This window comes from Clinocottus analis, unplaced genomic scaffold (assembly GCF_023055335.1).
Source record: "Clinocottus analis isolate CAN_PGR_092001 unplaced genomic scaffold, fCliAna1.0.p SCAF_9, whole genome shotgun sequence".
Classification (NCBI taxonomy): Eukaryota; Metazoa; Chordata; class Actinopteri; order Perciformes; family Cottidae; genus Clinocottus; species Clinocottus analis.
In genome coordinates this window covers 8,073,669-8,099,344 of record NW_027176251.1, presented here as the reverse complement: position 1 = coordinate 8,099,344, position 25,676 = coordinate 8,073,669, and the positions used below count along the sequence as shown (strand labels likewise).

The 25,676-nt window shown below is 38.0% G+C and overlaps 2 protein-coding genes across 2 annotated transcripts; both read left to right on the top strand.

Moving 5' to 3' along the window:
* Positions 1-874: 874 nt before the first annotated feature.
* On the top strand, positions 875-16,952 carry LOC137781156 (hemicentin-1-like). The gene is made up of 18 exons (XM_068569744.1): positions 875-920; positions 1,267-1,587; positions 2,404-2,679; positions 2,969-3,148; positions 9,097-9,420; positions 9,562-9,834; positions 9,946-10,191; positions 10,294-10,367; positions 11,793-11,967; positions 12,363-12,695; positions 13,219-13,494; positions 13,770-14,036; positions 14,154-14,435; positions 14,532-14,801; positions 14,993-15,271; positions 15,606-15,872; positions 15,966-16,185; positions 16,937-16,952. Exons 1-18 carry the CDS (start codon positions 875-877, stop codon positions 16,950-16,952), a joined length of 4,125 nt encoding a protein of 1,374 aa, XP_068425845.1.
* An 894-nt stretch (positions 16,953-17,846) lies between these two features.
* Positions 17,847-23,768, top strand: LOC137781155 (carcinoembryonic antigen-related cell adhesion molecule 20-like). The gene is made up of 7 exons (XM_068569743.1): positions 17,847-17,920; positions 21,368-21,429; positions 21,512-21,832; positions 22,271-22,546; positions 23,154-23,402; positions 23,551-23,630; positions 23,731-23,768. The coding sequence occupies exons 1-6, from the start codon at positions 17,847-17,849 to the stop codon at positions 23,622-23,624; spliced, it is 1,056 nt and encodes a 351-aa protein (XP_068425844.1). The 3' UTR covers positions 23,625-23,630; positions 23,731-23,768.
* Positions 23,769-25,676: the final 1,908 nt, after the last annotated feature.

Sequence of the window (25,676 nt, the reverse complement as noted above, 5' to 3'; positions counted from 1 at the left end):
ATTTGCTTTTGACAAGTTTTTATTCGCATGTTGTTTGAGTCCCTAAAATAATAGAAGAGTGGTAACAAAATAAAGACCTCAGAACAATAACCATACATTTAAACCTCATTTTGTTGAAATATATCCTGGTGATCTTGAGAAATTTCACAGGATAATTTAAAAATTTGACCTGCAAGAAAAAAGGTCCATCAAAATCAACCTCCTGGTGGCGCAAGAGGAAAGTTACAGGATCTCTGTCTGTGTGTCTATGTTTTCATTCTCTGGCTGCCATGAATGTCTTTATACAATTTCATCTTTCAATTTGATAGCAATCCATCAAACAGTTTATTTCATGAAATAAGTTTTTAGTCCAAACCAAAGTGGTGGACCAACCAAACAAAGAACATTAACATAGCCATAGAGACTCTGGTGTGGCTTACAATACCTAAAATGAATAGAACTACAACATGCCGCACTGTATGACTTCATCACATGATACTGGATTGTTTATCAAATCATTTGTGAACAATTATTGTCTTGCCATCAGCAAACTAATGGGACTAAAGTATTTATAATGTTGCCACCTCCGAGCAAAAATTAATATCCAAAATAGGATGTCTCTGAATAACCCATAACTGTTTAATGATGCCAAACTGTGAAAGTTGTTGCTATTTGGACATAAATCCAAAGTTTTGTTTTGTGTACATTGTTAATTATCAACTACAGGGCAGGTACTTCAACCTTTCAGAGGAATGATGATCGGGGAAAACCACAACGCACAGTACTTCCTTGTACTACGTCATAAAGTTAAATCAGCATACAGTATTCTGAAGTTAGCAAAGGCAAAGTGAAGGAGTGTGATCCTCTTCTCTTGTCTCTTGGTACTGCAGAAGAAATGAAAATGGCTGTGATAGACTTCATCCTCCTGGTGGCCATCTCCGGTGAGCTCTTACCACATGATACTGCAGATAAAAGTGATATTTAACTTATTAGTACAAGTTTCTCTGTTGCTGTATTCAACATATCTATGGGACACATTTCCCAAACATACAGAGCAGCTTTCATGACCATCTGCTATGTAAACGTGTCAGCTAATTGAGCTTGTTAGCAATGTGATGATCACTTTAACTTGATTCAGAAGTTTCTGTTTGCAGCAAAGAGAACATGTAGAAAAGCTACAACTGAGCTTTGAAAAGAGTCATACTGGAAATAAGGAGAACAAGTGTTTTGTCTGCTGCAGATTTGTGTCTTGGGTAGTTTTTACATCCCTGTAAATGTCTCCTCCAGGTTTGACCAGAGGAGTTGGTGTGCTACCAGACGGTCCTCTGAATGCAGCTGTGGGAGAGACAGTGATGTTCACCACAACAGTGACTCCATCAGAAACACCTTTTCTAGTAGTGCAGTGGAAATTTGGGGATAACAATATAATAACGTTCAATGCTAACAACATCACTACACCAGAGTATGAAAGCAGGATCACTCTGTTCATGTCTACTGGATCTCTGGAGCTCAGGAATCTGACTCTTACTGACAGTGGAGAATACAGCGTTTCCATTCTTCCACCTGGAGAACTCCAGAAGGATGGAAGAACCAGTCTGGTTGTACATGGTGAGCACATGTCACACGTTGCTTTACTTCCAATTCTGGAGTGGAGATTATGCATGGCATAATATAATTAATAAATAAAATAAATTAGTGGAGTTGAGTGGTTTGAGATGAGATCTATAAAAAGTGTAAAAACATACGAACTAAAACCGAATTGAGATTATGTTATTACATAATGACACGATAATAATTATTTGATACTGAGACAAACCATACGAGCAAGGACAAATCAAGTAAGTCAAGTACTTTTTTGTCAAAGTACTGTTTCCAAGGTCAAGAATAAACTCTTCTGCTCAATTTACTTCTCTATCCAAATTATGGGATGGTTTCTGACTGATAAATACAAAGTCTATAAGTCATAAGACATTTTAATCTTTTCACTTGAACACTGATGCCGATGAGTGTTATTCTTATTTTTAGTTGTGGAAGGACTGGATATCAACAATATGTTAAAAACATGTAATGGAAACACTGAGTTTATCTTTTAAATGCACCTGTATACTGAAAAACATCCTCAATTTCCTTTTCATGTGTAGCTCTTGTTGAGACAATCAAAACAGGCATTGATAGACGTTTTATGTTTGTGAGATATCAGGTTGTTAAATTTAACTACATGGTATTTTGAAAGAACAACCACCTTAAGGTACAGTTTGAAAATAACATAAACTTAATTCAATACCAGTTTTGCAAACTTTCATTGTGCAGCCACTCAACGTCTCCTGATAAGATTATTAATTAATTCTCAGCCGCTGCAGTGTTTCCTTCTACTGAACCTTCATGTGGTGGCAAATGTAAAACCATTTTGTTTTTCATCCACAGAGAAAGTTTCCAACGTCACGGTAACTGCCAGCAGCACAGACTTGGTGGAGTCCAGCAGCTCTGTCCGTCTGTCCTGCTCCTCCATTGGATCCTCTCTCTCGTTCCTCTGGATCAACGGCAGCTCTGAGGTTACAGCCAGCGACAGAGTTCAGCTCACTGATGGAGGCTCCACTCTCACGATGAATGTGACTCGCTACGACCAGGGACCGTTCAGTTGTAATGTGTCCAACCTTGTCAGTCACGCAACCAGCGATCAAATACACCTCACCATCAGCTGTGAGTTACTAATATACATGCTCAGTTATTCATTTAAAATCTCTTTCATTTGACAACACTCTGGATACAAAAAGAGACAAAAAGTTTATATTGTACTATAGTTTAGTGAGAAGTTGCCTTGTTTTGTGTAATTTGTCTATATTGCCTTGTCCAGAGTATTAGAAACAACATTTTCAACTTTATGGAATCAATCAAACTTCGGCACAAATGAATCGTCTTGAGCTTTTTTCTTGACTTGATGTACAATAATGCATACTAACTTTTTGCTGTTGTTTCCCTATAAATGCAGATGGCCCAGAAAATATGAATCTGATAATATATCCGACACAGAAATACCATGAGAAAGGGTCAGACATCAGCATGGTGTGCTCAGCTGACTCCAGTCCTGCTGCACATTTTACGTGGCTTCTGAATGGAGACCTGCAGTCTGGTACCGAACAAGTGCTCAATCTGACGAACATTCAGGAGAGTCAGAGTGGAAACTACAGCTGTCGGGCCTTAAACAGCAAAACTCTGAGAAATGAAACGTCTCAGCCCTCAGTTGTCTCCATATTGGGTGAGTTTGAAGAAAGAGGTTTATTGGATATAGTTGCAAACGGTCAGAAATTTACAGTAAGTGTACACTTGCATAATTTTTTAAGAATTATGGAGACAAAAAAGATGGGTTATGTACTTGTGATAGTATCAGATGAAACTTTCTTAAACCTGGATTATGTAGTTTTCTGGGGGCGGGGGGGGTAATGCATCTCGAGCTCTGAAACACTTTCTTGATATTGACGTGAGTTATTGAATTTATTCTCAGACTCTTTTCGACTCTCTTTTGGAGAATTATTTTTATTGAGTTGCTTTTCAGTGTAGAAATTGTTGCAAATTATTAACCACAGGATTTCTTGCTTTTGAATCAGACTTAACCATCTAGGATGTGTGCGTACATCTACATTTGTAGATCAGCTTATAGGAACGCCGTCTGTAATGACCTGTGGTTGCTCAAAGTCTCCGGTCAGTAGGTTTTCTAAACCAAGAGCAGGTGCAGAAGTCTAGTCTTCTCTCAGACCACTTCTATCACAACATGCTGAAAGTTTCTGTACTGGATCAATTTGAATTAAGAGTATTTGTGGATATAGTAGCACCAGAAAGATGGCACTTACATTAAATGTACTCTTGCATAATTTGTATTGCCATAAAAGGCCAACCATTAAATATTAGTTATGACTCAGAGTAAAAAGCCTCCCCATAAGGCTGTTCACCTCTCTGCCTGAGGGGGATGCTATGATATGAAAGTAAATTAGGTGATATAAAAAACATATTGGATCATTTTGCAGATAAAGCATTGAAATAATGACATTTGATCAAACTTCATCTGTCCATTGTTTTGAGTCAATTGTTAAAGACATCTTCTCCGTTATTAAATTATATGAATAGTAAATGGTGCGTTGCACTCAAATAGATGATACACAATTCTTCGTTTTTTACTAAAGACAACATTGAACATTCGCATCATGGCGACTACATCTGTGAAGTGATGAATCATATAACTGGAAGAAGATCATCAGCGTCCCATACAGTGTCTGTAACAGGTACCCAGATGGTGTTGATGACAGATTTTGTTGAAAGTCTTGAATATTGTGATCAACACACTGTTAAGTAAAACGTACTGAATCACTGACAGCAGGTCTCACTCAGTCAGCGGCAGTCAGAATTTGGATGAACTGACCACATGCTGTTAATCTAAATGGTTTCTTTCTTGCACCTAAAATGTCAAATGTACTAACAGCTTTTAGCCATAGATTACTACATAAGAAGTGGAAGCATGTCACACATATTGATTTGTGGACTGTGGTTTAGAAGTCTTGATTTCAGTAGTTTGGCCTTCGAGACAGTTACTGTGGTGTCTGTATAACCAGGGGTGTCAAACATACGACCCGCGTGCCAAATCCGGCCCGCCAAGGTGTTCAATCCCAAGAAAAATTGTTTGTTTTGTTTTAAGACAAAATTAGCAGAGCTGGAATTCAAACCTCTGATCCTCTGCTTATAAGACGGACATGCAAACCATTGATCCACAGTCACAATTGATGTGAGCACTGATATTATTGTGTTGGAAGTCGTTAAACATGGATCACGTCATGAAAGTGGCGTCACAAACGCGTCACAAAGCGAGGGAATCTGCAGTGGAGAGCCCAGGCAGATAAACAGAGGGCTGATGTTTGACATTTTGGTCTTTATGTTTCTAGTTAATTGTTGAAATACCTTAAAATAGAGTTTATCATCTAAAAACCTTCACCAATGATTTAAACATAGAGAAACGTTGTCGTTAATGATGCGTTATTATGCTGTGATTTTACTGGTCCGGCTCACTTGAGATCTAAATGGGCAGCATGTGGCCGCTTCACTAAAATGAGTTTGACACCCCTGCTGTATACAGAATGGTGTAAAAATCGTGTTCTTGTCTGTTGTGTTTATGTTTGCACAGAAACAGTCAAATGTTCGGAGGGTTGCATCGCTGGAATAGTAATCGCAGTTTTAGTCGTCTGTGCCGGACTGTGTGGAGGAGGGTACATGTTTTATACAAAGTAAGTGGAAAAAAGCTTTAAAATATAACCAGTGAGCCTTTTGTGGCTCACCAGGACTTTTGTCATCAGTTCAGAAGTCCATAACCCGTTTGAAATTCTTTGAAATATCTGCTGGTAAAAACTAAAAATCATTTGTAAATCACTCTTAAAAAGTACATTTTGGACAAAAATGTCTTAAAAAATTAATCGCGATTAATTGCCTAATCGAATTATGCGCCAAATTCAACAATGAAGTAAAAAACTAGTGTATTGCTTTTATTTTAAAGTAATGTTATCAGAACAATATAACAGCACTCTGGAGCAACAGCAAGTTAACATACACACACACACACACACATATATATATATATATATATATATATATATATATATATATATATATATATATATATATATATATATATATATAACACGCCAGGTCTGAACTACGGAGAGATTTAAAGCGATAAGCTCCTCCTCCCAATGCAAAAAAAAAAAAAACATGCAAAAAAAACAACACATGCAGTTAACGTATGATCAAATAGTTAACGTAATTGTTTAGTTTTTTGCATTTTTAGGGCTTAATTTAAATCAGTAAAAAATATTTTTTAGAAAGTATTTTTTAAATTCCTTAATGATATTGGAAATTTCTACCCAAACACAACAAAAGCTACAGTTTGAATTTTGAGTTGCAACTTGTGGACATTTTAACAATGTTTTATTTTCTATATTTAGAAACAACAAGAAAGCTCTGCCAACTTCTGAAAGTCGTGGTTTGTATTAATTCCTCCATCATACGTGTATACACACAAACACACGCACACACACAGACACACAGACACACACAGACACACACACACACACACACACACACACACACACACACACACACACACACACACACACACACACACACCTGGTTATATGAATAATATAAATAATTGGATATAACAAACCTTTTATCTTTTGCCTAGAACCGCCGCCTTCTGAAAGTAAAGGTTTGTATTTATCTGATCTCATTCACACACACACACACACACACACACACAGTCACACAGTCACACACATAACAAATCTTTTTTTCCCACTAGAACTAGAAGAATGTGTGTATGAGAACACATCAGCAATATATGAAAACAATTAAACTCAACAATCATCTTTCATTTAAAAGGTGAGTTTTGAATTAATTCATTTAATGTGATAAAATATGGATGAATATATTATGATGGAACATATTTCACTTGGTTTATATACACAAACTATTTCCTGAATAATCATAACATACAGTTGATCAGAGCAGAAACAAACGCCATGAGAGACATTTCCCTCTTTTTCACTGTCCAGCAGAAGATTTGGAGGATGAAGAGCTCCACAACAAGATAACACACTGAGCAGCCGTGAGATAATCATTACCTCACTGATCTGGATGTGTATCTGCAAACATTTGCCATTTACTCCTCCAGCAGAGAGCAACAGTAGCATTTCTGCTGCATTTCCTGTCAAAAGCAAGTCCAATATTCTTCTTGAGACCTTCAACCAGAAAGAGGGTTGTGATTGTTGAAGGACTGGACGAGAATATAAAGCTCCATTGAGCTGAAGAGTTGAGGGATACTTCTCGAAAGGTTTTACACTCTGACTTTAATATATTGTTACTAAGAGATTTTTGAAAAATAGTTGTGATGAGCGTTTTGCACCAATATAGTAAAAACAAGTATTGTTCTGCTGATCCTCATGTTTTTGCATTTGTATGAGTTTTGTGTACCTTGTGCATTTCTATATTGAATATCTAATGCTGATTTTCGTTTTTCATGTTTTCCTATTGTGTCAATATTGAATCGTAGTAGTTTGGGATAAAAGATAATGCAAAAGATTTATAAAAATAATTCTATTAAAATTGTGTTTTTCTGTGATGGTTTGAACAGCGACTTTTTAAATATTTGTGGAAATTGTATTTTAAGTTATGCTGTATATACTTATTTTAATTTATTAATTTGACATTCACGTGCCGCCAACAAACAATAAATTAAAACATTTACATTGTGCCTCCAGAGTTTATTCTTGAATTTTGACTAAACTTCATGAACAAGTGAAAGCTGATCATCAGTGGATGAGATTGAAAGTTCAAAGGTGATTGCAGCTCTTATTATACTGTTATTATACTGTTATTATATGACTCTTGTTCATGTTATCACTGGTAATCTACCAAAACGCTGAATTGCAAAATGTCTGAATAACGAGACAAATTCATTGTCTGAAATTATTCTCTATAAAGACAATTTTAGAATATGAAGTAGGGCTGCACAAATAAATACAAACTGTATACTTTTTAATATTTGACATCATATTTGACGTCAAATATTAAAGGGAATGTAATTCTCACATCATCCTATTTTTTTTAAAATAACTTAGCCTGCATTGATTTTTACTGGCATTTTTATCAAACAAAGATATTTTGACATACATTTTGTCTTTAAAAAGTATTCCACCTCTTGCAAATTGCAAATTACAATAGGTCATTTTAAGATTTTGCTTAAATTTTGATTGGTTGTGCGGCCCTAATTGTAAGCATGTGCGTTTCCATTTGTAATCTGTGTCGTATAAACCAAACATGTTTGGTTGGCTGCCGGAAAACAGTCCGAGCGGAGAACAAAAGAAGCATTGTCCAAAATATAACATGGAAGCCATCAGCGAACATTATTTATTTTTTACAAGGTTGAAATTAGCCTGTAAATTGTCTACTTATGATCTTAAACTCCATTATTGTATCTTTAGTTGCTTTAGTTTAGTCCCAGTACAGCTGGGATCGGCTCCAGCGCCCCGCGACCCTAATGAGGATAAGCGGTTAAGATAATGGATGGATGGATAGTTGCTAACAGGAAGAGGAAGTCTTGATATACAAATTACACAGAAATATTGCCACAAGAGGCTTATCCTTAAAGATCGAGAAAAAAATGTATTGTTGTGATTTACTGATGATGATGATGATGATGTTTTGAACTGCTTTTGCATTTAATTCAGACATTCATGTCTCTCTTTGGGATGCATTTAGATAAATTCCTTAATTCTTCCTCATCAGGTACTAATTAACTTGGTAAACTGAGATTGTGCCTGAGGTAAACATTACTCTACTAGTGTTGGGAGACTCTTTTGTTTCCAACATGTTTGATATGTTGTAGTTTCACTGTTGTTATTTCTGTTATTGCGAACATCTTATTCCATTTCATTTTTGTATTTGTTATATTGCCTGATTTTCACTCATTGCAGTCCTAAGACTTTGTTTCTCTGTTTTGAAAAGTGCTGATAAGATCAAGCTTTGTATTCTATTGATATGAGCATCAACATGTTAACATTGTTACTGCATGTTCACATGCTTATGGTAGCATTTATGCCTGAATGTAGCAGTGCTACTAGAGTGGAGGAAGTCTCTGGTGTGGAAAATCTTTTGTCATGATCAAGTTTATAACTAAGAGCTAATCATTAATAACAATCATTATTGCTGGTGTACAGAACATGCAGTTGTATTTTATTAGCTGGGTATGCAAGATTGGAGGAATTGGAACAATAAGAAATGGATCATTGATTGAATAATTAAGCATTCCCAGCCTGTGGACGCCTCGATGACATGTTTTATTTACTGCAGATTATCACAGGGACACTTTTTCCATCGCTGCACAAAGTCAGACGGCAGGTGGTCAGATAACATTAGAAGTGGACCACACTGAGTAATTCACCATGAGCTATACACTTCTCAGATCAACCATATTTGTTTTTCTCTCCTCAGGTAAGAAATATATAAGAACTTATTTTTACATTCGACATCACTAGGAGAGGTTATGAAATGTTGGCTAACCGTGAAATGTTTCAGCAGGTCTCTGCAATGGAGCCGGCGTGCTCCCTGTTGACTTACTTCATGGATCAACAGGAGAGAGTGTGACCTTCACAACGTCTGTCAAACCACCAGCTAAACCATTTATGGCTTTGACTTGGAGCGTCAATGGGACCACCAATGTCATAACCTCAACCAGTCTTGATGCAGTGGGACCCGGCTATGAGAACAGGATAACCCTGGATAAATCCACTGGCTCTCTGGTGCTAAGAAACCTGACTGAAAAAGACAGCGGGAAATACGAGTTAATCATCATCCCTTACGGAGCAGAGCAGATTCAAGGAACCGCTAAACTGGAGGTGCAGAGTAAGTTAGACTTCATCAATCTGACGGCGTATTTAAAATAATGCTTGCGTAATATCAACGTATTTGGACTGAAAATATCAGCTCCTGTTGACAAGATGTCTGTTTTAAGAATCTCTCTTTCTTTTACATTGTTGTGCACAGCCACAGTGTTGAAACCCACCATGGTGTGCCCCACTGAAAACCTGATAGAAGGTAAAACCTCCCTGAACCTAACCTGCAATGCTAACGGCTTCATGACTCATGTGTGGCTGAAGGACGGCAAACCTGTGGTTCCCGGAGACGGACTCAGCTTTCACGATGGCAACCGAGTGTTGTCCTTCAGCCCCTTGAACCGGAGACACACTGGAGAGTTTCTTTGTAATGTCAGCAATGATTTCAGCTTTGATACGGTCAAATGCAGACTTAAAGTCTACTGTAAGTACTTCCAATTGTACTTGTATATACCACAGCACTTTTTGTAACCGAGTGTTTGCATGTAAGTTCTTTTAATTTTCTTAAATAGTATCTTCTTTCTCATCTTTTCAGATGGACCTGACAAACCCATAATTGTTCAGACTCCAATAGGAGCAGAACTTGAAGATAGTGTCTTTCTGAGCTGCTCTGCTGACTCCCTACCAAAGGCCACGTTCTTCTGGAGGTTCAAACACTTTATGATGTACGGGTCTGCACATTACATCCACGAGATGGAATATAGGCACCTGGGGAGATACACCTGCACGGCCCGTAACAGTATCACCGGTCTGGAGGCCTCTGTGTTCCACACACTAAGTGGTATTTAAGCTCTCATTCATAACTCTCAACAGTAAATTGTTGATACTGATATGTGTTGGCAAATAGAAAAAACAGAGTAATTCTTTTTTTCTTCTGATCTAGACTCCTCTACCCCTATCACTGGTTCTATGTCCATGATGTTTTGCACTGTCCTGACCACGGTGGCTCTCATATTGGTCTAAAGACTGCATTTTGTTCGTGGAGTTGTAATATAAAGAGCTTGCTCATTTTGATCTGCAATTTTCTTTATTTTTGATAATTCCTCTGTGTTAAGCATTATCGCTGTGTCTTTAAATTGTATGTTCACATATTATAAAGCTATAAATGACAAATAACAAACCAGTGTTTCTTCACCTTTAACAGCTGTCAAATTGTGTCTATTAATTGCATATTAAGACAACTAAAGTATTGCTAATTTCTGTAATGGCATCTCTCAGAGAACAAGAACAACGTCCAGCAATGGTCTCATTAGTGCTAACAGATAAATAGATAATAGAGCTACGTTGTATAATTTGTTTTTGAATCATTCAGCCTTTAAACTCTGATAAAGTGTTTGATGTTCTTAAAGGTGACTAAAGCCTGATAATGTCTAATCAAATTGCCACGATAATAAACTTTTATTAAAACTCTGTCTCAGATTGTGTCGTGTTAATGAACACCATTATGTACCTTCCATTTGTACATTATGTTTTGGTCACAAGGGTGCGCCTGCATGTTGCTGCCATGAACCCCAAAAGCATCAACCTAAAGCACTTCACAGCAACTTTGTTATAATACAATCGGAACACATTTTGAGTTAATTACGTTTTGACCACGGAGTCCTGCACTAAACATTACATGGACATGTGTTGGTCTGTATGAAGGTGGTGCAGAAAGCAATGAGCTTTAAGGCTGGGAATAGATGCAGGACTTAAACCTCTTAAATCATAAAATAAGAAAGACAAGAAAAGGGATTGGAAAATCTTAACTTGTTTTTCAAGATAATACAGTTAATATAAGCCATATATATATATATATATATATATATATATATATATATATATATATATATATATATATATATATATATATATATATATAAATTTGAAAATGGTGTCTTTAGAATCTGGCTATTGCCTAATTTTCTAATTAAAATAAAACTTACTTACCAAACTTATTTTCAAAATCTGTGGGTAATAATTTACAGGATGTACCTCAGTATGCCTTTGACCAGCCACGTGAAACAACGTGGACAAGCAGATGAGCTATTATGTTTCACAGAGGATTCCCAATGTGTAATGCTTATATGATAATAATAATAATAATAATAATAATAATAATAATAATAATAATAATAATAATAATAATAATAATAATAATAATAATAATAATATTTGTCCTATTGTGATATCATCATACCAGCACATCATGGCCTTGGCTTTAGTTTACACAGACACATGATTTTGCTCTTCTCTTCCATTTTATTTTACAATTAATAAAGGTTTAAAGCTAATTTTGTTGTGTTTTAATTATTCAACAGTAACTAACACTTGTTGTTGATTTATAAGTGTACATGAAGTTTGTTTATCAATTGTTTATCAAACTGAGTCCTAACCAATCAGGATGAGTTTGGCACCACAAAAGAAGTAAAGGCTGGAACAGGTGAGGAGGTGCGTTGCCCCTCCCCTCACACACATACTCCTCACTGCACCTCCTCTCTGAAAACATTTTGCCCTGAGGCTGCCGGAGATATGGAAACATCTGTGATACTGTTAGTCATCTTGGGAGCAATCTCAGGTGAGAAAAAAACACTTGAATAAACACTTTTACACACAAAACTCCTCCGTCACATCTCAATTTAAACTGTTATTCTGTTCAGCTATATGTATACGGCCTTTTGATCCAGTGCACGTCACAGTTGGATCTAACTTCTTTGAATGCACCTGTATGTTCAATTAAAAAGTGGACATGGCATAGAAAAAACTCTATTTGCCATTGTTTTGTATTCTAAATATTTTAGTTGTGTTGCATAATACAGTATGTTGATGTAAATATGACTCTAGAAGACAGATAACATTGTAAAGAAATATAAATCCTAACCTTATTTTAGGATTTGATTTAATGATGTGTCTTCTATTTCAAATAGGCTCATCTTTCCCTCAGTGATCCACAGTGTGTTGTGTCTCCTCCAGGTTTAAGCCACGGACAAAATTTGCTACCAGAACGTCTTATTGCAGCTGTTGGAGGGACGGTGGTATTCACCACATCAGTGACTCCACCAGAAGTACCTTTCATGATAGTAACATGGACGTTTTATGATATCCATGGTGCATATTCCAGTATAATAACCTCCAGTAATGAAGACATAATTGGACCAGCCTATACAGACAGGATCACCCTCTTCAGAGCTAATGGATCTCTGGAGTTAAGGAATCTGACTCTCAGCGACAGTGGAGAATACAGCATCCTCATTATAACGAATGGTGCGACACAGCAGAGAGGAATCTGCACACTTGATATTCACGGTATGTTGATGCAACATGGTTGAACTAAAAAAACGTACGTAAAACATACTTTTTCAAGATTGTGTTCCCTCAAGAGGCATCAATTGCTTTAAAGTGATACTTCAACAAACGTGCAATGACCAAATATTATGTCATCATTTCAAAACTGATGAAATGCCAGAAGAATTGTACTTCTTTTGTTCGACTACTCTGACAGTCAAATAATAAATGTTTCCACTGATATATATCAATATCCAATAATTGGATAAGCTAATTCCACAGCTATTCTGTATTACTTTGACCTACACCATATCTTTCCTGCAGCCTTTGTCTTATGCAATATTGTTATCAGTTCAATAAAACCTGAATTTGATTGACATACAGGGAGCAAGTGTATACCAGGTCACAACTGTCCAACATGAATGTTCATGGTCAGGGATATTTTACATTATACATTGTTTGTAGTCATCGTCCTGCTACAGCAACAGGGGGAAAAAGCTTTGCCTCCATTGAGAACATGTTTTTGGTTCATCTCAACCCACAGCGCCGGTCTCTAATGTGATGGTAACTGCCAGCAGCACAGACTTGGTGGAGTCCAGCAGCTCTGTCCGTCTGTCCTGCTCCTCCTCTGGATCCTCTCTCTCTTTCCACTGGGTCAACGGCAGCTCTGAGGTTACAGCCAGCGACAGAGTTCAGCTCACTGATGGAGGCTCCACTCTCACTATGAATGTGACTCGCTACGACCAGGGACCGTTCAGTTGTAATGTGTCCAACCTTGTCAGTAGCGCCACCAGCGATCAAATACACCTCTCCATCAGCTGTGAGTTCTCCATCGTCGCATGTTTCTTCAAATCCAAAAGCTGAACACTTTCACATTGACATGAATACAGCAAAATGTAGCCGCTTTGCCTCATCACTTGTTGGAGCTTTGGTGACTGAGCAGTTGATCCCTGCAGCTAGTGTGATAATGATGCAGTTTTGCTTTTGACTGGTACAAAACCGTTGCAGCCGCGCACACTGCATACAACTTTTCTCATGTTACTAACATTCTATTGCTGACTCTCTTGTTTACTTTCCATGTGTTGCACAATGCAGATGGCCCAGAAAATACTCTTTTGACGTTATCTCCCTCACAAGAATACTATGCGGAAGGGTCAGACATTATCTTGTCCTGTTCAGCTGACTCCAGACCTGCTGCCCTGTATACATGGTTTCTAAATGGAGACCAGTTGACTGATACTGGACCGGAGCTCAGACTGATGAACATTCAGATGAGTCAGAGTGGAAACTTCCACTGTCAGGTCTATAACAGCAAAACTCTGAGATCCCAAACATCTCTGCCCTCAGCTGTAACTGTACTGGGTAGGTTGAGGTTTTTAACGGCACCAATACAATTGTTCACCGTGCATCTTAAGGGCTAGGAATGTTGCCATTATTTCAACTGTGCAACGATGCTAATCAATAGTTTTTCCCCCATAGTACCAGTATCCAATGTGAAGGTAAATTCCAGCGCCACAGACATCTTGGAATCCAGCAGCAGCTCTGTCCGTCTGTCCTGCTCCTCCTCTGGATTCACTCCCTCGTTCCTCTGGATCAACGGCAGCTCTGAGGTTACAGCCAGCGACAGAGTTCAGCTCACTGATGGAGGCTCCACTCTCACGATAGCTAATGTGACCCGCTACGACCAGGGACCATTCAGGTGTTATGTGTCTAATCAATTCAGTAACAGCTCCAGTGATCCAGTAGAGCTACTCATCATATGTGAGTTATTTATCTGTGATGCTCGTTTTGTTTACTTTTTTATTTCCTCCATGTATTTTGTTGGTGACCATATCTTCTTGCGTTTTCCTGCTGCAGTCGGCCCCGAAAATATCAATCTGACAATATCACCGTCACAAGAATACTATGACGAAGGTTCAGACGTCACTCTGACCTGCTCAGCTCTCTCAAGACCTCCCGCCATGATTCTGTGGTTTCTGAATGGAGACCAGCTCTCTGATACTGAACCAGAGCTCCGACTGGTGAACATTCAGATGAGTCAGAGTGGCAACTACAGCTGTCTGGCCTTCAACAACAGAACGATGAGAAATCAAACATCTCATCCGTCAGTTGTCTCTGTACTAAAGTGTAAGTTGGGGAGGAACGACCTCAAGAGCATAGGGCAGAAATAATTCCTGAGAGACTGTTTAGTTGTGTTGTTTGACGTGGAAGTGGTACACAATTAAATTTGCAAAACTGAACATAATCTTGCTGAAGAAACAGAGTCGGAGCAATTGATCTGTGCCAACATTATTTTATATATTTTTTTCTACCCACAGCAGAAATATCCAATGTTGTGATAACTCCCAGCACCACAGATTTATCAGAGTCCAGCAGCTCTGTCCGTCTGTCCTGCTCCTCCATTGGATCCTCTCCCTCTTTCCTCTGGATCAACGTCAGCTCTGAGGTTACAGCCAGCGACAGAGTTCAGCTCACTGATGGAGGCTCCACTCTCACTATAATTAACGTGACTCGCTACGACCACGGACCGTTCATTTGTCATGTGTTCAATAATTTCAGTAATTACACCAGTGAGCCAATGAAGCTCCACATCAGCTGTGAGTATTCTCAGAAGTTACAGCATCTGCATGCATATGCCACTCAGACTTTTACATTTGCATGATGATTTATAATTATTACAACCATAATGTCAGGAGTGTGGGTTTGTCTAAATGTCTTATTGTGCTCCTTATCTGTTGGATTGCTGCTGTGTTTGGCTGATACTGAGTAAATGTCAGCTGCATTTAGTGTAATGATGCAGTTTAGCATTGGAACGACATACTTAACAGTAATGACCCCTCACACTGAGCCAAGCAAGAAGCGATATGCAGCTTTTCTCCAGCTACTGTTATTTGATTGGTGACTGTATACTGTTTTATATCTTTTCTTCAGACGGCCCAGAAAATATTATTTTGACAATATCTCCGCCACAAGAATACTTTGAGGAAGGATCAAACATCAGCCTGGCGTGCTCAGCAGACTCCATACCTGCTGCCTTGTTTCAGTGGTTATTGAATGGAGACATGATGCCTGACACTGGACCAGAGCTCAGACTGATGAACATGCAGATGAATCAGAGCGGACTGTACAGCTGCCAGGCCTTCAACAACAAAACCCAGAGAAACCAAACATCTCAGCCTGCAGCTGTGTCTGTACAGAGTAAGTTAGAAGAGGTTCAATGGTTTCAACACAATGGCTTTACGTTTTGAGTTCTTGACTTGCTGCTAGTCTCTTTTTACTTATTATTCACAGCACCAGTCTCCGAAGTGGTGGTGGCGGCTTCAAACAACACACACTTGATTGAGTTCAGCAGCTCTGTCCGTCTGTCCTGCTCCTCCTCTGGATCCTCTCTCTCGTTCCTCTGGCTCAACGACAGCTCTGAGGTTACAGCCAGCGACAGAGTTCAGCTCACTGATGGAGGCTCCACTCTCACTATGTTGAACGTGACCCGCTACGACCAGGGACCGTTCAGGTGCAAAGTCTCGAATGGTGCCACAAGTGAAACCAGCGAACCGATGAGTCTTTTTATCCAATGTGAGTTTACGACAAAGGGATTCGTGTCACAAACCTACCATGACTTAACATGACAATTGCTCTAAAGCTCCCAGTCAGTTCAGTAGGATGTGTGGACTCAAACCACAAATATGGATTTAATGCTCAGAAGCAGGCCTACCTCAAAAGTAGCGTCGCCTACTTTATTCAGTGAATGTCAGTTGTTATACACAGATAACCGCAGCATATTGTTCAAAAGATCACAACTTTAACAGTACGTCTGATTTAATCTAAAGACTGAAAGCCAAAAATAAAACCCCCAAATCAAAAAACCTGAACACGTCATGAGCTTCTACAAGAATACAGTTCTTCAAACAATCTCTTTGTTGTTTACAGTTGGACCTGACAACATGGTCATCAAAGGACCTACATCAGTACGTGTTGGAGATTATATATTGCTTTACTGCTCCACTATGTCGGTACCAGCTCCAACGTTCACGTGGCTTTATGATGGAAAGCTAACCAGTACGGAGGAGTCTTTATATGTCATGCCCTCCATCAGAAGCTTTGACGGTGGGACTTACACCTGCACTGCTGTGAATGCTGCTACAGGGCTGAGTCAAACAGTGAGCCACAAGTTAACTGTTGGAGGTACGGGACAAAATGTGTTTTTATTTTCTGTCTGTTTAGGAGAAATGCATTTAGGACATTCTTTGTGTTTTTTCCCCCAGATGTTTCAGACTGTGACTGCTCAGTGGCTGCTGGGAGGGCTACCATCATAACATTTGTATGTTTTCTAATCATTGCAATTGTGTGTGGAACAATTGTGTGTACCATGATAAGAAGGAATAGGTAAGCATAAACTTGAGTAAAATTTGAGTGTTTCCATTTTACACTTTACACTTCCGTTTCACTACACTTCAGGGAACACAGGACTCTTACTTGTAATGGAGTATTTTACTTTTACTTGACCAAACCCATAACTTACATCTTAACTTTTTTCAGGGTCAACAACAATTATCCAGCACTTCGAAAAGGTAAGTATTCACCTGATCTAACTTCTTCTTCCTTATATTTAAATCTTTTTCCTCTATCATGAAAGTGATAAAATGGATCGTGAGTTAACGAACTTCTGTTTTGACCCCAAGCAAAGTTAAGCGTGAAGGAGAAACGTTCAGACGTATATACGATCTCAGTTGCAGCATCGAACGGCGTGAACTCTTTTGAAGGCGAGTTAAATGTGACTGAATGATATTTATTTTGAAAGCGAGAACATTCACATTTCAAATTTTTGTATCGCTATAATCATTTAACCTTTTACTCTTGCAGCATAAATAAAAGGAGAAAAACACAAATAAGAAGCCTTCGTAAATTTCCAAAACCAAGTCTCAAAGAAAAGCAGCAGTGTTGTTTTACATTTTTGTATTTATCCAACTCTTCACTGTGCAGAGCTCGATGCTGCATAGCTTCATCGCAACTTAAGTGTAAACTGGTTTTACAATAACATCTGATGGTTTTGCAAGAATTTGTTGAACATGGACACCAACTGTATGCATATGTAATTTTCAATTGGGTCACGAAGGAGGCTGGAGCCGACCCCAGGGTACACACCCTGGAAGGCACATATAGAGACAGGCAACCATGCACACTCACATTCACAAGCTCCACACAGGAGGAGAGCTTTGGGATCGAACCCTGGCCCCTCTTGCTGCGAGGTGACAGTGCTAGCCACAACACCACCATGTACTATATTACACTGTAAATAATTACAAATAATAACCATTGAAATAAAGTGAAGGAATGGGTATTATATATGACATGTTATGTATATATGTATATATATGTATATATATATATATATATATATATATATATATATATATATATATATATATATATATATATATATATATATATATATATATATCTTAGTTTACTGTTTATCTAATTACTATCTTAGTGCAATATTTTTATTCAAAGGTTTATGAACTCCCAATGATTTGAATGTATCCTCACACCATCTATCTTATCAATTATTATTACTGGACTCTATCGAGCAATGTTTCTATGTTCTTCATTTATGTCTATAATAAATACTTTATGACACCTGTTGTGTAAAAGTAAATGGACTTTGTTATTTATTAGTACAGGATGAAGTGATGTGTTCAACCCTACAGAGATACAGATGTGTATCGAACCGGTCAGGTCCAGCACAGAGGAATTCATGGAGCCCTCTTCAATACCGTTCACCTATCAAGTCTTATCTTTATTATTAGATCATTACTTTTACAAACACAAATCATTAATCCACAAGGTCCGGACAGACCAGGACAAGGACAGAGAAATTTCAGCTGTCTGTCACTTTGCTGTTTTACTAATTTAAAAATAAAACATCAATCTCTATGAAATGTAATGTTTGTGTGGAGAAACACCTGGATGCAGTGAGGGATCATGGATAATGCAAGTGAGAACACAAAACAGTATTTGTATCTCTTTGTGATGTTTAGAGGGGCTGGACATCATGCATTGCACAAACCAGGTCAATGCTGTTTGTAATCTCTGCAGTAAACAAGATTAACCCTAATTGATGGAGAACATGTGTTATCCCACTGGAGCAGGAGGCAGATCACAGAGCACAGAAATATTATACCAATGGTTTCATTGCAGGATTCATGTTTGCATTTCAGCACCATTGTGTTTGCATTCCTGTATCCATCTGCATTTATCTTTATACCAAATAACAAAACATGCAAAGCAGCAGAACAAAAGAACATTTGTCTCACATAAATATAATTAAAAATATTTTATAATCTAACTCAAGACAGAGTTCCACTTCTCCTTTGACTGCAAGAGGAAGCAGAAGTGGAAAAACACACAGTGTTGCTCTCCAGGTGTCTACTTCACTGATTGCTGGATACAATGGCATCCTCTAGCGACATTCAAGAGAAGTATCATTTAAAACATTTTGAAATGAAATTACCTGATCGATTAGCTTTCTTATTCTGTCACTTTACCAAGTGATAGAAATTGAAAAGCTCCAGACTCCGAAGTCTAAACAGAACATCACTGGCACTTCTATTCAAACTCGTGTTTTTCTCAGTTTTCTGGTTGAGTGGGAGTCAGTCAGGTGACATAATTATGTAAATATTGGGGATTTACTGCCATGCAAGACAGTGGCTTTTCTCTGCTGTAAAACATTAACTAATTTAAAAGATAAGACCCGTCAGCTGCACTCTGCAAAGGTCAAAGGTCAACCTGGTTGAAAGCTCTAAAAATTTGTGACATTTTAAATCGCTTTTTTATCTTTTACCATAAGTAAGCCCAAAATACAACTTCGATGCTCTCCTGAAAGAACATTTAACTTTGAAATCCCAAACAAGACTGAAATTAAATGTTTGTTTTGTGATTGAGCCTCGTTTATTTTTGCATATGAAAAGGACACTGTCCATCTGCGTTTCTGGAATTTGGTGAGTTATGCTGTACTTCAAATGTGTGTGTGTAGTCAATTAATCACTTTATCACCAAAAATATTTTTGACTTTTTTCAAGCTAAATTTTGGTCCGACAAAAAATAATATTCCATTCTTCAGTACGGCTGTGGTTTCTATCAGTTTCTATCATGACAGTCCTGATAAAATAATGCATTCCTTACAATTTTATAACATAATATAGTCTACATTGCTTTCAAAAACTCCAACTACTGACATGGTTATTATATTGAACAAAAGGGGTTTGGTTTTCAATGTTTGTCTGTTAAACTGTGATCTTCCCTTCACATGCAGTTTCACAGACTTGGAACATGGCCAATGGATCCATTCAGAGCTCATAAAAATGTAGACGTAGCGTGACTACATATGTTAAAAATGCATTATGGTATCACATAAAACTTTGGTTTCTGCATTAAACAGTTATGATATTCAGTTATGATATTTTGTAAAAGCTGAGTTAATAGAAGAGTTAAGTTTGACTTCCTTGTGTCTGTAGTGACATGGTGCTATAATAAAGCAACAGTTAATACGTCCTTGTCTTCTTTTCAGACATTGAGGACCATTTCTCTCGTAGAGGGACGCATTCTCCAGTCAATCCGCTCCCAGTATTTACACTGAGAGCGCCACTTACCGAAGCACACTGTTATTGAGAGGTCACAGTGACGCATTCGGACATTTCACCTCCCGTTCGGTACATTCACATGTCAGGAGTTACAGATACGTGTGACGCATTTTCAATGCCTCATCGTTTCGGATTCAATGGTTGGGTCTCAATAGTTGGACTGTCCCATATCAGACTGGGAGGTTTCTGGATAGATGTTTGTAAAAACAGTAAACATAAACACAAGCATATGCAGAGTCACTGAATGAAATATAAAAATACAAAATGTAAATGCAGTGTATGTGCAGATATTGAACCAAGAGACGTGTTTGTAGAGCTGTCTGGAGGAGGTTAAGTGTCTCCTGGGCGTCTTTGATCCTCCTCCTCGAGGAATGCTACGCCTCACTGCTGCCCCTGAAACCCGTCCTGGAAGAAAATCAAAAAGCACTCACTGAAGACCTTATAAAATCACCACCATGACTCAGACTTCTGCGACACAGTAAAATGACAACGTTCATAGAGGTTTTTTTTTTAAATTTCAAGTAACTGAATTTGGTTGAATTTAAAAAACTAAATAAACAAAAAATAATGTAGCCACAAAGTATGAAGATGGTCCAAGTGCTTTCTTAATATACATATATAACTCTGGCAGCATGAAATCGGCAATAAAAATGTTTTTTCAGTGGTATTCTAGTTTATTGTTAGAAGATTACATTTCTTCATTATCATTTTGAAATTACAGTAAAAGGTGAAAACCTGTTTACGGAAAAAAGAAAAAAAAATAACCTATGATTACCAAGACCACAGCAAGGTTTCTTTAAACACTGCTGACCTGCGTTGGTTTGGTCAATGGACATTTCTACATAAATCAAATTATCCCATCAACTCGAGTCCACAGGAAACTTCTGACTGAGCTTATCCCCTCAGGAGTTTACACAGTGGCATCGTAAACAGTGTTTGTGCTTTTCATTACTGAGTGGGCGGGCTGGAGTCGCTGTGGGACGATAAAAGAGCAAGGACTACCTGAGACTCAATGTTCTAGATTTTGAAGGTGGGACTGTGAGACAACGTTAGACGAGTCTTTTTGGACATCAAGATGCTCAGGACTGCTGCTTGTTTGGTGCTGGCTATATCAGGTAAATTAAATCCATCCTTGATGGGTTTGTGCCAAAAATGTAGTTCGCCGGTGTCATTTTTATTTCTCAATTGTGTTATTAGGTGTGTGTGTAGGTGAGGGTATCTTACCCCCGGGGCCTCTGAGTGGAGCTGTGGCAGGTACAGTGAAGTTCACCACGACCCTCGCACCTCCTGAGAAGCCGTTCCTCTCAGTCGGCTGGCGCTTCAAAGGGGTGAACATCATCACCTCCACCAGCAACAACATCACTGATCCCGGATATGCCAACAGGATCTCACTGGACCGAGCCACGGGCGCCCTGGTGCTCAGGAACCTGGTGCTGGAGGACAGCGGGGAGTACACCGTCACCATCGCACAAGACGGAGAGCTGCAGATAGAGGGGAAGACCACACTCAATGTGTATGGTGGGTTCAATGTCGTGCTAACCCTAACTCTAAGCCCTAATCCTATTTATTGTTTGAGTTGTGTTTAGAGGTTGTACATATGGATTATATATTATTGTAGCCCTGATTTTGAATGTTTTGGTTTTGTTGGGGGGATTTATACTATGTTTATTTTCTTGATTTGTACCTTGTGACCTGATATAAAAAGAATTTTATTTAAAAATCTAATTTTAAACTGTAAGGCGTTGAAGCCCTTGAATGTAATCCAATAAATCAGTTATTCTATTCACATTTGTCCCGTTAATACCTGCAAGGATTCAAGGATTTATAGGGTATATTTGACACATTCACAAACAGTGTGTAGAGTGAAATGCAGCTCAGTACAATTGTAAACAGACAGAGAGCAAACATTCATTTGCTCATCCGTTTATTCATTGTATTGACACTTTGTTCTACCAGTGCTGATAACTGGAGCCAACATCCGCAGCCCCGCAGCCATCTTGATAGAAGACAAAAGCTCCGCCAACCTCAGCTGCGAGGCCTCCGGCTTCATCAGCACCAGAGAGTGGATGAAGGACGGCCGGCCGCTACATCAGAGTGACAGAGTCACCTTCTCCGTGGACAACAAGACGGTGTCACTGCAACCTGTTCACAGCTCCAGCCACGGCAACTACCAGTGTCGGGTCAGCAACCCAGTCAGCACCATGACTGCGGCCTACAATCTCACGGTCAACTGTGAGAACAGAAAATTATGACTTTGAAAAAAGAGAAAAAAATTCACTTAATTCTTTGCAATTATTAAACTATGCAAGACTTGTATGCATTAACTTTATAGCGATACTAAATAAACAGTATGGTAGTTATAAAGGGATGAAATGTAGTATATTAAAGTAAAAAGACGAGTACTTTAAGTACATGTACCACTTCTCCTCCACTTAATTCAGAGGGAATCATTGTACGTTTTACTTCACGATAATTATATGAGAGCTTGAGAATCCTGTTAGTTTAGATATATTTTGTGTCCAAAAATCTGCAAAGTACAGCTAAAATGATTAACCGAACATGCATTGTCTGTATATTTACAAACACTTTTCAAGATTTTTTTGAATTTTTACAAATCAATTGAGAAACTAACATACAGAATAATCCATACAAGATTAATAGACTGTTTTTACAATGATGCATGAATAAGAACAGACAAAATTGATATGTTTCTACTTTCAACACTTTACTTTTTTGTGAATGAAGGACTTTACTCATAATGGGGTATGTTGACAGTGTGGTATTAGTGCTTTTACTTATATAAAGAACCATAATACTTATATTTCTTTTCTCTGTGCAGTTGGACCACATAACTTATCAATCGCTGGCCCGTCAGCAGCAGCACTTGGCCAGAAAGTCACACTGGAGTGCAAAGCAGACTCCGTCCCACCAGCAAACTTCAGCTGGATGTTCAACGGCAATGACACACATGTAAATAACTCCATGTACATCATAGAGCGGTTAGAGGCAGAAAGCGTAGGGATTTACATCTGCACTGCCTCAAATATGGTGACCATGCAGAAAAACTCCACAGTTCTGAACCTGAGAGGTGAGATTTCTCTTGTTTAATTGAGTCAGGAAAGTGATGCATTCGTATATTTGGAAAGACGTGCATTTTTTCTAAATATTAAGATTGTTTTGTAAGTGTTATGTTGTTCCAAGTGGTGATAAATGTTTGTTTTTTTTACTTCATAAAGCATCCTGCAGTGTTCCCCGTGGGTCGTTTTTAGTGCTGCTCATCAGCACACTGATACTGAGAGGTTTTATGTAAGACGAGGTGAGTTTAATCCAAAAAATATCTGATATAGCCATCGTGTCCATTTATTCTTTCTCACTGTCGTACTAATTTACATTGTTTTGTTTTTTGTTTTTCTTAGTTTCTTCTTTCCCTGATGCATTTTTTTCATGACCGAGGACACTGATCAAAATCAATAAAAATGTGCTGCACATGAAATGTTTATTGGACTCAAGATACATTGATGATGCTCAGTGGAAACTCACATTGGAAAAATAATTATCACGTGTGTCTTCATTAAACAGATTTTGGGAGATTTAGGAGAACAAATAAATGCCTGTGCCCTCATTTGATTTTACAAATAATTGCACCAGATGCCTTTTCCCAAGTAACTTATACTGCAGATGTAATTACCAGTTTAAAATGAAATGACAGAGCTTCATGGTAAAAAAAAAAAGAACAAGAAAATGTGTATTACTTCACAACAGATGAAAGGATTGTCGAGTTATTTAGGAAGAAGCTGATCACCTTGAATGTTTTACATTTTAATTTAAAAAGTGACGGCCTGTTACTTGACTGTTGAAGAGATGTATTTGGGTTACTGACCTTGTAAAACTTTTAAAATTAAACTGCAGCACTAGACATAATGTGAACTTTAAGTCCTGAGAATGAAGCTGTGCATGAAGTGTCACACTGACCACCAGCGGTGGAAAAAGTGTGACTATCCTTAAATTAAATATCACAATATTACAGAAGTAGTCTTACCAAAATGTACTTTAAATATCAAAAGTAATTAATAATGAGTAATAATTGTATCTTGAAGATGCAAAGCTGCTTTTGTAGCAAATCTAGCTATTGATTCTGTACCAACACAGGCACAATATTCAAAGCACCACAGTCTCCAATATGAAAACATATCGTGTGCTTTGTATTTTAGGATGCAGCAGGCTGCAGAGCTGTGCCTGTTGCAGTTATTATTCCCGTCTTACCCTGTAAAACCAATAATTTACATGCAGGCAACAAGCCGAGTTCTGCCAACTGAAACAGGCCAAGCTTTGCATCCCCGACCCTGATTACTCTAGAACACCTGGGGCTAATTCATCCAGGGACTGTGATTGGTGGAGATGATTATACATCACTCTTCTGAGATGCAGCTCCGACAAGGAGGCTTGACACGAGGTCACTGTTGAGCAGCTATACAATGAATGCAGTGTTCTGCTTTATGCTCATTTGTTTTCCTCACACTGTTATCGTCGTAAATAAAACGAAAAGGCAAAGCGAAACGGAATGCATGTGGTGAAATGTGCACAAAGTACGCAGAATTAAAGAGGACATTAAACATTACATAACATTATCAATTAGTCGTTTGCATAACATAAAATGAGCATGTTTGTTCTCATATTGCCTGTGACTGCACGCTGAAACAATAGTTTTCAAACAGAATGAAAGAAAATGTTCGTATTAATGATCATAGTGGGTTGTATAAACAAGTGCGTAATATTTGAAAGACAATTCCAAATGTCCTGTGTGTTAGGTGTATGTATATCGATTTCATCACAATTTAGCAATAGAGCGTTTTATAGCACAACATAATATAACATACTAGATTATTAATATGAAAATAGGAGGAAGTATACTGATAAACCAGTAAAATGTTGCTTTACATATTTTGGGAGCAAACTCTGAAAGGTACAACTGAACAAAATGCTTTTGCATACTCAAATAAAACATGTTTTTAGTCATATTGCTAAATTCCAAATTTCCTTGTCAACATTTTTTTGCAAATTGAAGAACTATAACAAGCGAGCAATTTGGATCTTTCAATAACGAGGTTTCTCTTTTGACAGTGACGCTCTAGACTAGAGCACATCTGCTCTCATGCTTCCAGTACAAAAGGGTTACAGTTCATGTTCATATTTTTTCCCTCAGATTGAAACTGTAAAATATTTGGAGAAATTCACATTTGCATTTAGTTGAATTCATCATTTAATTTCCCTTCTTTTGATCACATGCAAACACATAGTTTCACATTTATGAAGACGTTGATATGAGGAGACGTGCTATGCTGCGTCCAGCGCCAAGTCTTGC

What these genes read in the sequence shown, in the direction of transcription:
- LOC137781156 (XM_068569744.1), top strand. Translation starts at nt 875, where the DNA reads ATGAAAATGGCTGTGATAGACTTCATCCTCCTGGTGGCCATCTCCG. An exon ending in CTGCACACTTGATATTCACG is followed by an intron (nt 12,696 to 13,218) that starts GTATGTTGATGC and finishes CTCAACCCACAG; the next exon opens with CGCCGGTCTCTAATGTGATG. An exon ending in AGTTGTCTCTGTACTAAAGT is followed by an intron (nt 14,802 to 14,992) that starts GTAAGTTGGGGA and finishes TTCTACCCACAG; the next exon opens with CAGAAATATCCAATGTTGTG.
- LOC137781155 (XM_068569743.1), top strand. Translation starts at nt 17,847, where the DNA reads ATGCACACTCACATTCACAAGCTCCACACAGGAGGAGAGCTTTGGGAT. An exon ending in TTTGGTGCTGGCTATATCAG is followed by an intron (nt 21,430 to 21,511) that starts GTAAATTAAATC and finishes TTGTGTTATTAG; the next exon opens with GTGTGTGTGTAGGTGAGGGT. An exon ending in CACAGTTCTGAACCTGAGAG is followed by an intron (nt 23,403 to 23,550) that starts GTGAGATTTCTC and finishes TACTTCATAAAG; the next exon opens with CATCCTGCAGTGTTCCCCGT.